General features: G+C 41.1%; 3 protein-coding genes across 3 annotated transcripts; all 3 read left to right on the top strand.

Moving 5' to 3' along the window:
- On the top strand, window positions 1-960 carry LOC112829299 (olfactory receptor 10Q1-like). The gene has a single exon (XM_025878779.2). The coding sequence runs from the start codon at window positions 1-3 to the stop codon at window positions 958-960; it is 960 nt and encodes a 319-aa protein (XP_025734564.1).
- An 8,909-nt stretch (window positions 961-9,869) lies between these two features.
- On the top strand, window positions 9,870-10,814 carry OR10W1 (olfactory receptor family 10 subfamily W member 1). Its single transcript, XM_025878780.2, has one exon. It carries the CDS (start codon window positions 9,870-9,872, stop codon window positions 10,812-10,814), a length of 945 nt encoding a protein of 314 aa, XP_025734565.2.
- A 3,912-nt stretch (window positions 10,815-14,726) lies between these two features.
- LOC141374745 (small EDRK-rich factor 2-like) lies at window positions 14,727-15,024 on the top strand. Its single transcript, XM_073904893.1, has one exon. The coding sequence runs from the start codon at window positions 14,769-14,771 to the stop codon at window positions 14,943-14,945; it is 177 nt and encodes a 58-aa protein (XP_073760994.1). The 5' UTR covers window positions 14,727-14,768; the 3' UTR covers window positions 14,946-15,024.

Genomic DNA, 15,024 nt, shown 5'->3' on the forward strand with positions numbered 1-15,024 from the left:
ATGTTTGCTAGGAGCCCTGTCCTCAACCAATCCGGCCCCACTGAGTTCGTGTTCCACGTGTTCACCGCCGTCCCTGAATTCCAGGCCCTCCTCTTCCTCCTCTTCCTCCTGCTCTACTCGATGACCCTCTGTGGCAACACAGCCATCGTCTGGGTGGTGTGCACACGCAGCTCGCTCCGCACCCCGATGTACTTCTTCCTGTGCAACCTGTCCTCTGTGGAGATCAGCTACACCACTGTGGTCGTGCCTTTGATGCTTTCTAACATTTTGGGAGCGCGGAAGCCCATTCCCCTGGCTGGCTGTGGGGCCCAAATGTTCTTTTTTCTCACCCTTGGCGGCGCTGACTGTTTTCTCTTGGCAGTCATGGCATACGACCGCTACGTGGCCATCTGCCACCCGCTGCACTACACCCTCATCATGACCCAGAAGCTGTGCGTCCAGATGGTGGTGTGCGCCGTGGGGCTGGCGCTCCTCCTCTCCCTGCAGCTCACATCCTTAATCTTCACCCTGCCCTTCTGCGGGCACCGCCGGGAAATCAACCACTTCCTCTGCGACGTGCCCCCGGTCCTGCGGCTGGCCTGCGCTGACATCCGCGTGCACCAGGCCGTCCTCTACGTGGTGAGCATCCTCGTGCTGACGGTCTCCTTCCTGCTTATCTGTGTCTCCTGTGTGTTCATCACCTCGGCCATCCTGCGCATCCGCTCGGCAGAGGGCCGCCTCCGGGCCTTCTCCACCGGCTCCTCGCACCTCACCGTGGTCCTGCTGCAGTATGGCTTCTGTGCTTTGGTCTACCTGCGTCCACAATCTAGCTCCTCGGTGGACGCGGACCGTCAGTTTGCCCTGGTCTACACCTTCGTCGCCCCCCTCCTCAACCCGCTGACTTACACCCTTAGGAACAAGGACGTCAAAGGTGCCCTGAAAAAGGCCATCAGTAGCAAAGGAACAGCTGAAGCTCTCTGAAGTTTTAGGGGGACCTGAAGGAGGTCCTTGAGCAGGTGACAAAAACAAAACTCTTACATACAAATGCCAGATTTACATGTATTTTTCCAAAGTTTGGATTTTTATGAAATCTGTTCCTAAAACATTTGGTTGTTACAGTTCTTCATTTTTTTTAAAGTTCTCTGAAATTTTTAAACTCTGAAAAGTGGACAGGGATACTGTAGGCTACGGTTCACTTAGCCACAAATTAAAAGTCTACATTTCCTCTGAAGAAACACCATTATCTTTGAAGGCTCCTCTTAAGAAGCAATGCTATTAACTGAATCCTTGAAAAATGTTCATAAGGATATTTCACCTAATATGCCTTATTCTTGTGTTTGTCTTTAAAGTGTGACAGGCAACTGCCTGGTCAATGTACCCGTTTCCTTCATTAAGCCTCTTTCACATGTTATGAGGTCCCTGTGAGTGGGTCTAATCTATGCTCCTACATTTCAATCCAGGAATGTACAAGTAGATCAGGAAAGGTGGAGCAGAGTCAGTTTGCTCTGAGAATTAACACTGGTTGAGTAAACTGCCAGATTTCCAACATAAGACCTTAGTTTTGGGAAAACAAGAGTGGGTCCTCAAGTCTCATGGTCAAACACTCTAGCCGTCATCCTCTGTATTGTTCAGCCTTCTCCAGAGAAACAGAACCAATAGGAGAGAGAGAGGTGCTTTTAAGCAATTGGCCCATGTGGTTATGGAGTTTGGCAAATCCAAAATGTTCAGCCCAGGCCAGCAGGCTGGAAGTTCCAGCAGGCTTTGGTGTTGTCATCTTGAGTTTGAAGACAATGGAAGAAGAGTCCCTTCCTTTTCTGGCCCTCTCAGCCAATTTCCTTTTCTTTCTTTCTTTTTTTTTTTAAGTTATGTTAAGTTAGCCACCATACAGTGCATCATTAGTTTTTTATATAGTCTTAGCCTTTTTTCTGAAGACTCTTAAGTGATTAGGTGAGGTCCATCCACATTACAGAGGGTAAACTGCTCTATACAAACTATTGATTTACATGTGAATCACATCTAAAAAACACCTTCACAGTAGCATCTTGACTGGTCTTCGACTAAACGATTGGGGACAATGGCTAGCCAAGTTGACTCATAAAAGTAACCATCACCATCTATCCTTTGTCAACTTGGCACCCAGACTCATCTCCTTAAACTATACTTGATCTCATAAAGACAAAAGCAAAGTCATACTTCTACCTAACCTGATACATATCCTGCATATAACCAAAAATGTACTAACCCTTTCCCCGGAAGAGAATGCAAAGTCCTTGGATGATGTTCACCCTTCTCCTTTTTACTCTGTAACTTAAATACTATGATGTAAAGTTAATACATTTTATGTCATATTGTAACGGGATAAGAGAGGGAAGAAAATACACACATACATACATGCAAACATATTCATTAAAAAAATAAAGAAACATGCATAACAATTACAGTCCTCTGCAAATGGTATGTGGTCAAAATTGCTCTTTATAAATCCCTTCTTCCAATACCCATTCCATATTCCCTTTTTCCTCAGAAAGTATCACAGCTTGTTTCGGTTCTTTACTTAGTGAGGTGACCTGAACTCTCCTTCCTGAAAGGTCTGGGACTTTAGCAGTCCTGCTTGAACTGGATTACCATGTTGGTCCATGAATTTTAACCACAAGGGCATGGTAGTGCTAAGAAATCCCAAGGGATCTCCTGTATTAAAGGCATACTCTTCATTACCTCCACTGTGGAGCAGTAGTCCAAATTCCCCTTAGTAATCAGGATCAATTATTCCAGTCACACATATTTACCTGTTGATTCAGGGCCATGAGGAGCCCAAAGTGACCAGGTGACAGTCTTAATTTGTAAATCAACCACTCACAGAATGAGATTCTGGGTTTGATTTTCAGCAACCTCAGCTCTGCTACTATAGGATATACTGGTCTCTCAGGGGAGACATGGAAGTTTTCAGGTCATTTATGCAATAGTTGAGCTGAGTAACATCCACGCTGGTATTTGACCAAATATTTAAAGAGTGTGGCCTAGCCAAATTAACAAATAAAATGGATTGCTGTGGCCCAGGAAATGACAAAAAAAGGATCTGATATAACTTCAAATCTCAGTGGTATTACTCATGTTTCTATATTAGAAAACTGTGAGGAAATCCTTTTAACAGCAATTTATTCACTAGAAACTTATCGTATAAAGTATTATGTCAAAATATGCAGTTATCTAGGTCTTTGAAATACATTGAATTTCAAAAAAATTCTCACTCTGATTAGTTTTAACCTTTAGAAAAAGATTAAAACTTTGGTCTAAGGAGTTATTGAAAGCAGTGTGACGTTCTTTTAAAAATAGATACTTATTCTCTACTCACATTCCTTGAGATCCTGAAAAACCACTGGGTTTTCACACTCAATAGTCAGTGGACATTATTAGATGAAGTCAAAAGAACCAAGTTAGTCCTGTTTTTGCCACTGACTTGTTGGATGCTGTACAAATCAGGCCACTTCTCTGCATCTCATTTTCTTTTTCTTTTTTATTTTTTTTATTTTTTTATTTTTTTATTGTTATGTTAATCACCATATATTACATAATTTGTTTTGGTGTACTGTTCCATGATTCATTGTTTGTTCGTAACACCCAGTGCTCCATGCAGAATGTGCCCTCCTCAATACCCATCACCAGGCTAACCCATCCCCCCACCCTCCTCCCCTCCAGAAACCTCAGTTTGTTTTTCAGAGTCCATCATCTCTCCTGGTTCGTCTCCCCCTCTGACTTACTCCCCTTCATTCTTCCTCTCCTGCTATCTTCTTCTTTTTCTTTTTTCTTAACATATGTTGCATTATTTGTTTCAGAAGTACAGATCTGTGATTCAACAGTCTTACACAATTCACAGCGCTCACCGTAGCACATATCTTCCCCAATGTCTATCACCCAGCCACCCCATCCCTCCCACCCCCGACCACTCCAGCAACCCTCAGTTTGTTCCTGAGATTAAGAATTCCTCATATCAGTGAGGTCATATGATACATGTCTTTCTCTGATTGACTTATTTCACTCAGCATAACACCCTCCAGTTCCATCCACGTCGTTGCAAATGGCAAGATCTCATTCCTTTTGATGGCTGCATCTCATTTTCTTAATGAAGGTCTCTGGATGATAGAATATCCAATATCCTCATGCCTGGATATGCTTAAATTTCAGTATTTTTTATTTTAGGCATGCTGGGTTTGTTGTTGTTGTTTTTTTCCAGCTTTAGGTTCTTTACTACTTCCACTGCATTTCCCTCTGTTTGAATTGCTTTTCCCCCAAAATTTCATGGCTAGCTTCTTCTCATCATTTATGTTGCAGGTCAAATGTCACCTCCTCAAAGAAGAGGCCTTTAAATGACTTTCCTCCTCTAATCACTAACTATCCCTTTAACTTATTATATTTTCTTGATGGGACTCGTCACTATCTGATAATATCTAGCTGACTTATTTACTGTGTTTATTTGTGTGTTTCATAGCAACAATGTAAGCACCATGAAAACAATCTTGTTTGTCTTATCTGTCTTTGTGCCCAGACTTAGACGGTGATGGGCACATCATATTACATAAATACTTATTTAATCAATCAATCTTGATGAACCAAACTCTAAATGAGTGAACCCTAAGTCTGTGTAATTATCAGCTATCAGAAAGAATATGTCCATTATATGTTTCATTGTGAAAGATCTAACAGACTGATGGAGACAAGAGAAAGAGAAATGCAGTAAGGGTAAAGATATTAAAAATTTGCAAGTTTAATATGGCAAAGTAATATCTGAGCAGGGACATGATCGAACCTATGATGTCTATGTGGTACATTGAATGAAAACATATGGTTTCTTCAAATCCTGGAAGACCACCCTAAGGGAGTTCTTTAAAAAGTAACAGGAAAGTTAAATGTCTGTCCAGTGTCCCCCTCAATTAGTTATTTTATATACAACCAAGGTTACAAGGCCCCCTCTTTCATATAAAATATAAAATACAGTTTCAGTTCCCCAGGGCAATAATAATTTGGGACTTGGGCTGGCCCAGCTATGACAATCTGATGAGAGTCAAATCCTTGAAGCAGGAGGCATAAATGACCTTGATTATTGAGCTTCTTAGGAAATTAAATTGGATGCTGAGAATGTTGATAAAGGGGTTAATACTGGTGTTCACTTTGACAAGCATACCACAGATCTCCCTTTGACAGGAGACCCCAAGTGCAAAGACAATTTTAGTTTGGACTCATTATCTGGTAACAGGGAAGATCAACAAACATCCAACTACCTCCTGGGAGATAGAACTTATGGGGAAAGACCCTAGATAGCAGAGCAATTTACTCCTTTCAGGGTGTTTGTTGGGAAGGTTACTAAAGCCTCTGTCCCCCAGGCTCATGGTCTCTCTCTTCCTCTCCACCTGAGCAGTCAGACCTCAGCTGCTGCCTTCAACCTCTTATGAACATAACTGAGAAGACTGGCACTGTCTCATGATAACTCATGATAATCTCATGATATCTTCTCATGATAAAGGTGAGAGGAAGTCTTTTGCTCCCTCCTTCTAGAGTCACAATATAGCAGGCACTCGCTGACACCAGGCTAAAAAAACAAGTAATGGCTTTACAAGTAAAGACTCTAGGATTTTAGAGCTCATTCGGCCCACGGCTTACAGTGTTTCTCTGAATTCCCTTGGAAGCCCTGTTCTTCTGATTAAAAAGGTAATAACTAATCTTAGCCTAAAAAATATTGAAGGGACGGCTAATGTAAATTTGGGTAAAGCTTAAGGATTAATAAAAACCCTTTTCCTGTAAGGTACTTCATTTAATCCTCTGCTATGAAGCAGGTATTATTATCATCCCTTTTAATAGATTCAAAGAAAGGAAAGAAGAATTAACATTTATTATGCAACTTAATAGGTTTCACACATCAAACCAAGTGTTCTAAATACTTTATCCCGTTTAATTTAATCACAGCTCCATTAGGTGAATATTATTATTTACAACTTCTAAATGTGAAGAAATAGAAATTAATGTGAGTTAATCTGCCCCGGTGACATTGCTGTTAATAATAGATTGAGATTCTACCTTGGTCTGGTATTGCCAAATCCACTAACCCCCTTGTTTTACACAATGCTAACTCAAGAATTCGAGAGCCATCCAGTCTAGACTCCTTGTCTTTCCAGAATGCACATGAACAAGGTTTCCCACGACACTCTGGCCACATGGGGCTGGCCTGGCTGGAGACGTAAGAAGGAAGATGTAGATACGATGTGGAATGTGATTTGGAGACACTGAGGCAGGTGTGGATTCATGAACAGATGTCAGCCTGGGCAGATTTCTGGGGATGACACTGAAGTGCTCTTACCTTGCCTCTGCCCTGTGCAACATGTGTAGTAACAACTTGGAATAACAAGGTGATGATATGTGGATATAAGTTTCACTCTCTTCGAACCATAAAATCCACTGTGTCATCTGTCCAGGATATGGACACCATCACTCTGCCCACCTCTGTTCTCCTAGCTAATGCCCATTTTTCAGATCTTAGCTTAAATATGACTTCCTCTAGGAAGCCATTTCAGAATCCCCTAATCACAAACTGTGCCAGAACCACATGGTGTATAATCTTATAACGCACTTCTTCTTTATAGCACTTAATCATAGTTTTATCTACATAAATATAATGGCATACATATAAAAGATATGTAATATATTGCAAATCATTAATACAAATATAAACATACCAGATTCTTTAACAGCTTCTCTCTTTAGGATATACAACTACTTGGCACAACTGTGCCATTTTGATCACCATTGTATGTGGTGGGGCTTAGCCCTTAATCGATACAAAATAAAGGTGAGGTCTTGCAGAAAGGAAGTTAAGATGTAGAGCCACAGATTGAAAATTTTTTAAAATGTCAATCTCAACAACCTAGAGCAATGAACCAATGTTGAAGGAATGATGATGTAAGCAACTGATAAATTTTCGAACACTGTATCTGAAACTAATGATGTACTCAATGTTGGCTAACTGAATTTAAATTTTAAAAAAAGGAAGGATGAGCATGTTCTGCTTCTCTGAAAATGAAAAAAAAATGCTTGGACTTTTAGCGTCCAAGTCTGAGGAGACTATTAAAACAATCAAACACAACAAGTGGATTAATCTAATTTTGATTAGACTGAAGAAATAGCCAATGGACCCAGATCTTTTTAAACTTGACCATCCCTGTGATCTGCCCCATGCAGTACACTTCTAAGCAAGTTATTTAAAATGAGAGCATTTCCAGGGCTAAAACTGTAAGACATATCAAAACCATGTCATTTGAGGAATACCAAAAGGAAACTGGGAAGACAATTTAGGGCTACATGATAAGAGCTCTTAGTTCCTGAAGTGTTTCATGGAGAAATTGCCCAATGGTAGAGAAAAGAATGAAACATAGAAGTTACAGAGGCAGGCTTCAGCCATCGCAAGAAAAATCTTTTAGGGAATGATACCATCCAACAACGAAGCAAGTAAGTCAGGAGGTAATGACATCCCCTAGGCTTTGAAGGTGACCTGATGTTCAGATATTGTATGGAAGATTCAAGTATCTGACAGAGGACTAAACTAGGCAATTTCTGAGGTCCTCTCCAGCACTAAGAATTCATGACCTATAGATAACTCTATTATAAATATTTTATTATAGATCCTGGAGAGCACCATTAAAATGACAGAAGTAAGGTTATCGTAAAACTCCAAAGTCATCATTAGTACAAAGATTCCAAAGCCCTCTATCAGATATAAGTGGAAAACTCACCCCTAGCTGTGTTTGTTGTAGCTTTCTACATGTTATGTTCCTGAGTGGCAGGATTTTTTCCACAATGCACCCCTAATGTTGGTTACCAAGTTTTCCATGAGGGTTCTTAAATAGGTGATTGGATTATGAAATCATCTTAAAAGTGAAAGACAAAATGGCAAAAAGTGTAATGGCATGCTTTTCATAGTATATTTATCCATGCAACATATATTTATCGAATGTCTACAATGCATACATTAGGCTTGGTGATATGGGAGATGAAAATGTAACTAAAGGTAGATGGCTGCCCTTGAACTTACGAATAATAATGATCATAGGGGAAGGGAGGGGGAAATGAATGGGAAGAAATCAGAGAGGGAGACAAAACATGAGAGACTCTTGACTCGGGGAAACAAACTGAGGGTTGTGGAAGGGGAGGTGGGTGGGGGATGGGGTAACAGGGTGATGGGCATTAAGGAGGTCACGTGACGTGATGAGCACTAGGTGTTATACACAACTGATGAATCGATGAACACTACATCAGAAACTAAGGATGTACTATATGTTGGCTAATTGAATTTAAATTAAAAAAATAATAATGATCTGTTATTAGGCTGCTCTTGCTATGGACTATGCATTGTAGTAGATATTTTATATAATGATCTCTTTTAACCCAAACAACTACCCTCAGAACTAAGTATAATTATTATCCCCATTTCTCAAATAAAGAAACTAGAAATTATATATTGCCTAGCATCACAGAGCCAGGACTTGGGATTATGCAAACCACATCATTTAATTTCAAAACTGATCTCTCACACACTGATGCACACTGCCCCTACTCCTCATGTTTTAATAAAATGTTGAATATGACAGATGACGTTAGAAATCATTCGGAGCATGATTGAAGTTCAGAAGAGGAACAGAATGAATAAGCGTTCATGCCCTAGGTGCTCTGAGTGTTTGTGACAGTCTAATTACATTTCTCCCTATATTTGCGACACAGAGCTGGGTCTATGTGGTTGATTTATCCTGGAGTGGTGCTTCTGGATTAAGATTTTTTTCTTTAAAGCTCATGAATCGTGGATCACTACATCAAAAATTAATGATGTACTGTATGGTGACTAATATAACATAACAAAATAAAATTAAAAAAATAAAGCTCATCATAAATAATGTTGAAATTGGGCAAATTGAAACAAGATTACACGTCCCCTGTTTTCCTTCTTGAATATGAGTTGATCTTAGGAAAACAGTGGAATGGATACCCTTTGAGAGTTATGTCTGTTCATCCCCAGGTTTTCAAGGAAGCAAGAAATCCAAGAAGCTGGATTTCCCTTTAGCTCCTTAGAAGAGAAGAAAAATAGATGGAGACTGACTGTCTTTCCTATTTATCCCTAAACTCACAGGAAGGATTCTTAGATCTCCAACAGCTTATGATCACATATTTCCCCATACCGCCACAAGCCAGGAGGAGCCCTATGATAAAACTTTCTGTTTCCTTCAAGTCCTGCCCTTCTCCTGAATAGATATGGATAGAGAAACCGGGAGACGGAGGGCTTTGTTTTCTGAGGTTCATCCCTGAAACTGTTGATCTCAGACCAAGCGAGCTCTTTGTCCATGGCATTGTTTTCTTCCTTCATTTTCCATCCTTTGACTAGCTTTTCAGTGTTACATCCATATATACGTGAGTCAATACCTCAGGAGGCATTGTGTGCAAATAAATGTATGAATGAATGAGCGAATGAATGAATAGCTTCCCGCTCTCACCTTAATGACCCCCGCTTTTAAGAATTCCTTGACACTTCTTGTGAATTTACTGAAAGAATTAACGTTCATTCCACTTCCACTAAAAATCATTCTGAAGGCCATAAACTTCCTCTGCCTCTTTTTCTCAAAAAATTCTTACACAATTTAGGCCAGCTCTTGAAACTTAGAAATTAAGTTGTAGATACTTATGTGAAGAGACTTGATTAAAGAGGAGGAAAAAAGAGAATTAGTTCTAATAATTCTAAGTTTCTAACTCCAGACCTGATTAAATTAGATCATGGCTCAGAGTGTGAACTAATACGTCGTTGGTTCGATTTTTCCTTCTGTCTTTGTAACTCTTGGCAGAGAAACTCTGTTAGCTCAATGATCTGGGGAAATCATTCACTGCTGATGGAATTTGTGTTCCTGGCCTATCCCACGCAACCAGAGCTCCGTGTCTTGTCCTTCCTTGGAGTCAGCCTCGTTTACACCTTGATTATCGGTGGGAATGTCCTAATTATAGAGACCATCCAGACAGAAGCCCGTCTACACACACCCATGTACTATTTCTTGGGCAGCCTCTCAGGAGTGGAAATATGCTACACCGCTGTGGTGGTGCCCCACATCCTGGCCAACATCCTACAGTCAGAGAAGACCATCACCCTCCTGGGCTGTGCCACTCAGATGATCTTCTTCATTGGGCTTGGCAGTGCTGATTGCCTCCTCCTGGCCTCCATGGCCTATGACCGATATGTTGCCATCTGCCACCCCTTGCAGTACCCCCTCACCATGACTTTAACTCTCTGTGTCCGCTTGGTCATGGCCTCTGTGGTCATTGGCTTGTTCCTGTCCATACAACTGGTGGCCTTCATCTTCTCTCTGCCATTCTGCCGGGCTCAGAGTATCGAGCACTTCTTTTGTGATGTGCCACCTGTGATGCATCTTTTTTGTGCCCGCAGCCACATCCATGAACAGTCAGTGCTTGTGGCAGCCACACTGGCCATTGCCATGCCTTTCTTCTTCATCGCCACTTCCTACGTCTTCATTGTTGCTGCCGTGCTCAAGATCCACTCAGCAGCGGGGCGTCACCGGGCCTTCTCCACCTGCTCCTCCCACCTTTCTGTGGTCCTGCTGCAGTATGGCTGTTGCGCCTTCATGTACCTGCGCCCCAACTCCAGCTACTACCCTAAGCAAGATCAGTTCATCTCACTGGTGTACACTTTGGGAACACCAATGCTCAACCCACTTATCTACACCCTGAGGAACAGTGAAATGAAGGGGATTCTGGGGAGAGTTCTTACCAGGAATTGCCTCTCCCATAGCAAATAGGGGAGCATACAACCTTCAGGCAAGGGTTTGATTCCAGCTCATGCAAATCTCCATGCAACTGGGATTTCTCCCAGATAATGTTAAAAGTTACCTTTTGAAAATGGTATAAATTATCTGGATATCATTTTGCTATGTGTGCCAGAGACCTTTAAAATGCTTCTACTATTTCATTCAGTAATTCTCTTCTAGAAAGGAAATTAACAAATGAGCATAACAATAGAAAGTGACAAGTGTGACACTGCATCTCAGGTATCAGCTGGAAAGAGATGGCTCATTCAATAAATTTTGACTGAAAAAAATAATAAAAGGATTATATATAGAAGTATGAGTAAAGGAACCAATACGGGTGGCAACACACTTTCATCCTAGCAGTAGCAGGAAGCCATGATCATCCCTAGACCTCACAGACATAAGAGGGTACAGTATTATCAGAGACCTGTAAGATCTAGGTTTATTGAGAGAAAACACTTGGCAAGAACTGTGGGTTTAGGGGGAAAAAGCAATAGTTGACAGAACTATGGCCATGCAAGGAGAGAGCAGGGAGATAAATACCCCAACCTCTCTCTGCTTGTACCCTCCTAACCCTTGCCTTGTCTCCCATTGGCCAAACCCAGCTGGAGGCAAGAGAATGATTCAGTTCTCAGAAATTAGCCTTTTGGGGCAAGACAAGGCAGAAAAGGACGTTGAGAGTTAGGGGCAAACAGAGCATAACCAGAAAAAGGTTGTTTCTTATACAGTATTTTGTGTAGAAATGAAAATACATTAACAATCCAATTTCCCCATAATAAAGTATGGGCTAAACAACTAATGTATGAAAGAATATTATTCATACCCTCTGCCCCCTAATGCATGTCCTCCAACCAAGCTTTATTTTCTGGAAAGAGTAAAAGTAGCTTCCATGCTCAATTACCTTACTGAATTCCTGTTTTCCTGGTAATATTTTGTTATCTTGTCAGCTGTTTGGAGTTTTTAAGGGGATGATTTTTTTGTGTCTTTTTTAATATTCTCTATGTCATCTAGCATTTTAGGTAGTAATTGACTTCTCAGTAACAAGTACATTTATCAGTGATATTCTACAGTCAATAATCCCTAATTAGGTATATAATTAAAACAGTGGTTCTCATGCAAGTTTACAGACAGGCAATGAAAAAGTTTTGTGGAAGAGCACAGGCGCTGGGTTTGCCTCTTTCTACCTGTGTGATAAGGAAAAAATAATCACTTAAACCCTCTGTGCCTTGATTTCATTTTCAATCACATGGAGATTACAATAAACCTATCATTTAAGGATCAAATGAATGAATACAGGTTTTATAATGAGCCCCATAAATATGATATCAACTATTATTATCTTACTATTGCTACTATTACTACTATCGTTATTTGGGGTACACAGAGGTAAAATAAAGGAAAAGAATTGGAGAGAATATCTTCACAGGTGATGTTATGAGCAGTTCCTGCAGCATCTTCTCTACACTCCCTTGGAATGTTCTGCTGAGCTCATCAAATAGAGTTTATTTTAGTTCTACACCATTTTCAGCCTTCAGGGGGATTAGCAGTAACAATGAAAGGTAAATTTACCTGAGAGAAATCCTTCTTTTTGAGATTTACCAAAAATTTAAGTCATTTAAGATACTTTGAGATGGGAGAATTGTATTTTAATTTGTAATTTTTGTAGTAGTAATGAGTGTAATGATTTTAAAGGAAACTTTTCCCATTCTACCTAAACCTATTGAAATGATTAACAAAATACATATACTGTAGTAAGTTTGGGCTGCTATAACAGAATACTGTAGACTGGGGTGGGGGGGAAGCTTAAATAGTAGCATCCAACTCTTGGTTTTGGCTCAGGTCATGATCTCAGGGTTTTGAGACTGAGCCCCACATCAAGCTCCACACTCAGCAGGGAATTTGCTTGAGGTTTATCTCTCTCCCTCTGCCTCTGCCTCTCCCCTGCTCACATGTGTGTTCTCTCTCTCTCTCTCTAAAATAAATAAATAAGGAAATAAATAAATAAATAAAATCTTAAAATAAAGAAAAAAACTATGGTAAGTTCTCCATACACATGAAGCAGAGAAAACTTACAGTTGTTAGTAAAGATTGAAGCCATGAGACCTACAGGCAAACTGGGATTTTCATGCCACTGACCTAAAGTATCAATTAATTATTGATATAAAGCAAACTGCTCCAAAATTTAATTGTTTGAAACAATAACTACTTATTAATGTTCACGATTATATGGTATGGTTTGGCTGGGCTCAACACAATGGCTCTTGTGTTCTGTGTTTGCTAGGGTCACAACAGTTGCATTAGGCTGGGACTTTGGCTGGGGCTGAATTATCTAAGACGGCTTCATTCACACTGTTGATGTTTTGGGTGTTGGTTGCACCTTTCTCTCTCTCCACGTGGTATTTCACCATTTAGGGGTCCCGCACGAGCTTCTTCATACAGTATGTGGATCCAGAGATTGAAAGTAGAAGCTACAGTGGTGCCTGGGTTGGTTCTGTCTGTGAAGTGTCTGCCTTTGGCTCAGGTCATGATCCCAGGGTCCTGGGGTCAAGCCCTGCATTGGGCTCCCTGCTGGGCGGGAGGGTCTGCTTCTCCCTCTCCCTCTGTGCTCTCTCCCTCTCTCTCAAGTAAGTAAATAAAATCTTTAAAAAAATAAAATAATAAAATAAATAAAGTGGAAGCTACAAATGTCTTGTGGCTATGCTAGCAAGTCCTAGACCTTCATTTCTGTTTCATTTTATCATGGAGGAGGAGGAGGAAGAGGGTGATAGTGAAAATAATGGTGATAATGACAGCCGAACCCTACATGATCTCTTACATGGTTTGGTTCATTTATCCTTTCCAAAACCTTAGGAGAGGAATATCATTATTATCCCCAATTCACAGATAAGGAAACTGAAGCACGGAAAGTTTAAATTACTATCCAAGGTAAAAAAAAAAAAAAAAAAACAGTAAGAGACATAGCCCAGGATCAAACCCAGGCAATACAGCTTCTCAGGCCACACATTGAATCAAAGATGGTCTAATGCTCTTCCCAGAACTGTAAGTGCTCAGTTCCCAGTGCTCAGTGCCCAGTGAAGCAAACAGCAAGGAGACTATGTTACTTGAGACGCGGGGTGAAACAGAGAGCAACAGACGGTGGTATGGTAGGAGATAAGACAAAATATGGCACGAGATAAGATAAGAAATTACACAAAGTCAAAATCATGGAGCAATTTACAGACCATAGTAAGACCTTTGATTTTACCCTAAGATGCTAGGTCACTGAAGAGATTTGAGCACAGTGGAGCACTATCAGGCTTACATTTTAAGCGAATCACTCTGCCTGCCGAGTAGAAAATCTGCTATTTTAGAGGAAAGAGGAAGGGATCAGAATCTTCTTAGGCATCTATTGTAACAATCTAGGCAAGTCATCATATTTTGGATGTCTTTTGAAGGTAAAACCAATAGAATTTTAAACAGACTGGATGTGGGGTGTGAGTGGAAGAGGGGAGTAAAGGATGACTCCAAATTTTTTTGACCCATAAAAGTGGAATAATGAGATGCCATTCACTAAAACTGAGAATCCTATGAGAAAATAAAATTTAGTGCAGAAAATCAAGAATTGTGTTTTGGGTATGTTGCATTTGAAATATACTTTGGATATCTAGGTCAGAAGAAAGGTGGTTGGTACCATCATCAATTCACAATGATCAACACGTGGGTGGTACTTCATTACACCTCCCTGTCCTTATGTTCATCCTCCTCACTCTCTGTGGCTGGATTCTCTTTATTGTCCTGACACCCAAATGTCGGTGCTCCCCAGGGCTCAGTCCTTGGTCTTCTTCTTTCTGACTTCACTCACCTCTTAAAGTAGTCTCGCTTGATACCATGGTTTTGATATAGTTGTAAATGTGGGGACAGAACGAGGGGACGCAACGGAGGCAGGCCGGAGCCGCCGCCGTGGCCATGACCCGCGGGAGCCAGCGCGAGCTCGCCCGCCAGAAGAATCTGAAAAAGCGGAGCGCCTCGGTTAAGAGAAAACGCCGAGCTGACGGGCTTTGGGCGGCCGCCCGCAAGCGGAGGGACTCGGAGATCACGCAGCAGAAGCAGAAAAACGCAAACGAGAAGGAGGAACCCACGTAGCTTTGTGGCTTCGTGTCCAACCCGCTTGGCCTTCGCCTGGGTGCCTGGAGCCAGTCCCACCACGCTGGCGTTTTCTCCT

This window comes from Callorhinus ursinus, unplaced genomic scaffold, assembly GCF_003265705.2.
Source record: "Callorhinus ursinus isolate GAN/ISIS: 27379988/994484 unplaced genomic scaffold, GSC_fseal_2.0 scaffold21, whole genome shotgun sequence".
Lineage (NCBI taxonomy): Eukaryota > Metazoa > Chordata > Mammalia > Carnivora > Otariidae > Callorhinus > Callorhinus ursinus.

What these genes read in the sequence shown, in the direction of transcription:
- LOC112829299 (XM_025878779.2), top strand. Translation starts at nt 1, where the DNA reads ATGTTTGCTAGGAGCCCTGTCCTCAACCAATCCGGCCCCACTGAGTTC.
- OR10W1 (XM_025878780.2), top strand. Translation starts at nt 9,870, where the DNA reads ATGATCTGGGGAAATCATTCACTGCTGATGGAATTTGTGTTCCTGGCC.
- LOC141374745 (XM_073904893.1), top strand. Translation starts at nt 14,769, where the DNA reads ATGACCCGCGGGAGCCAGCGCGAGCTCGCCCGCCAGAAGAATCTGAAA.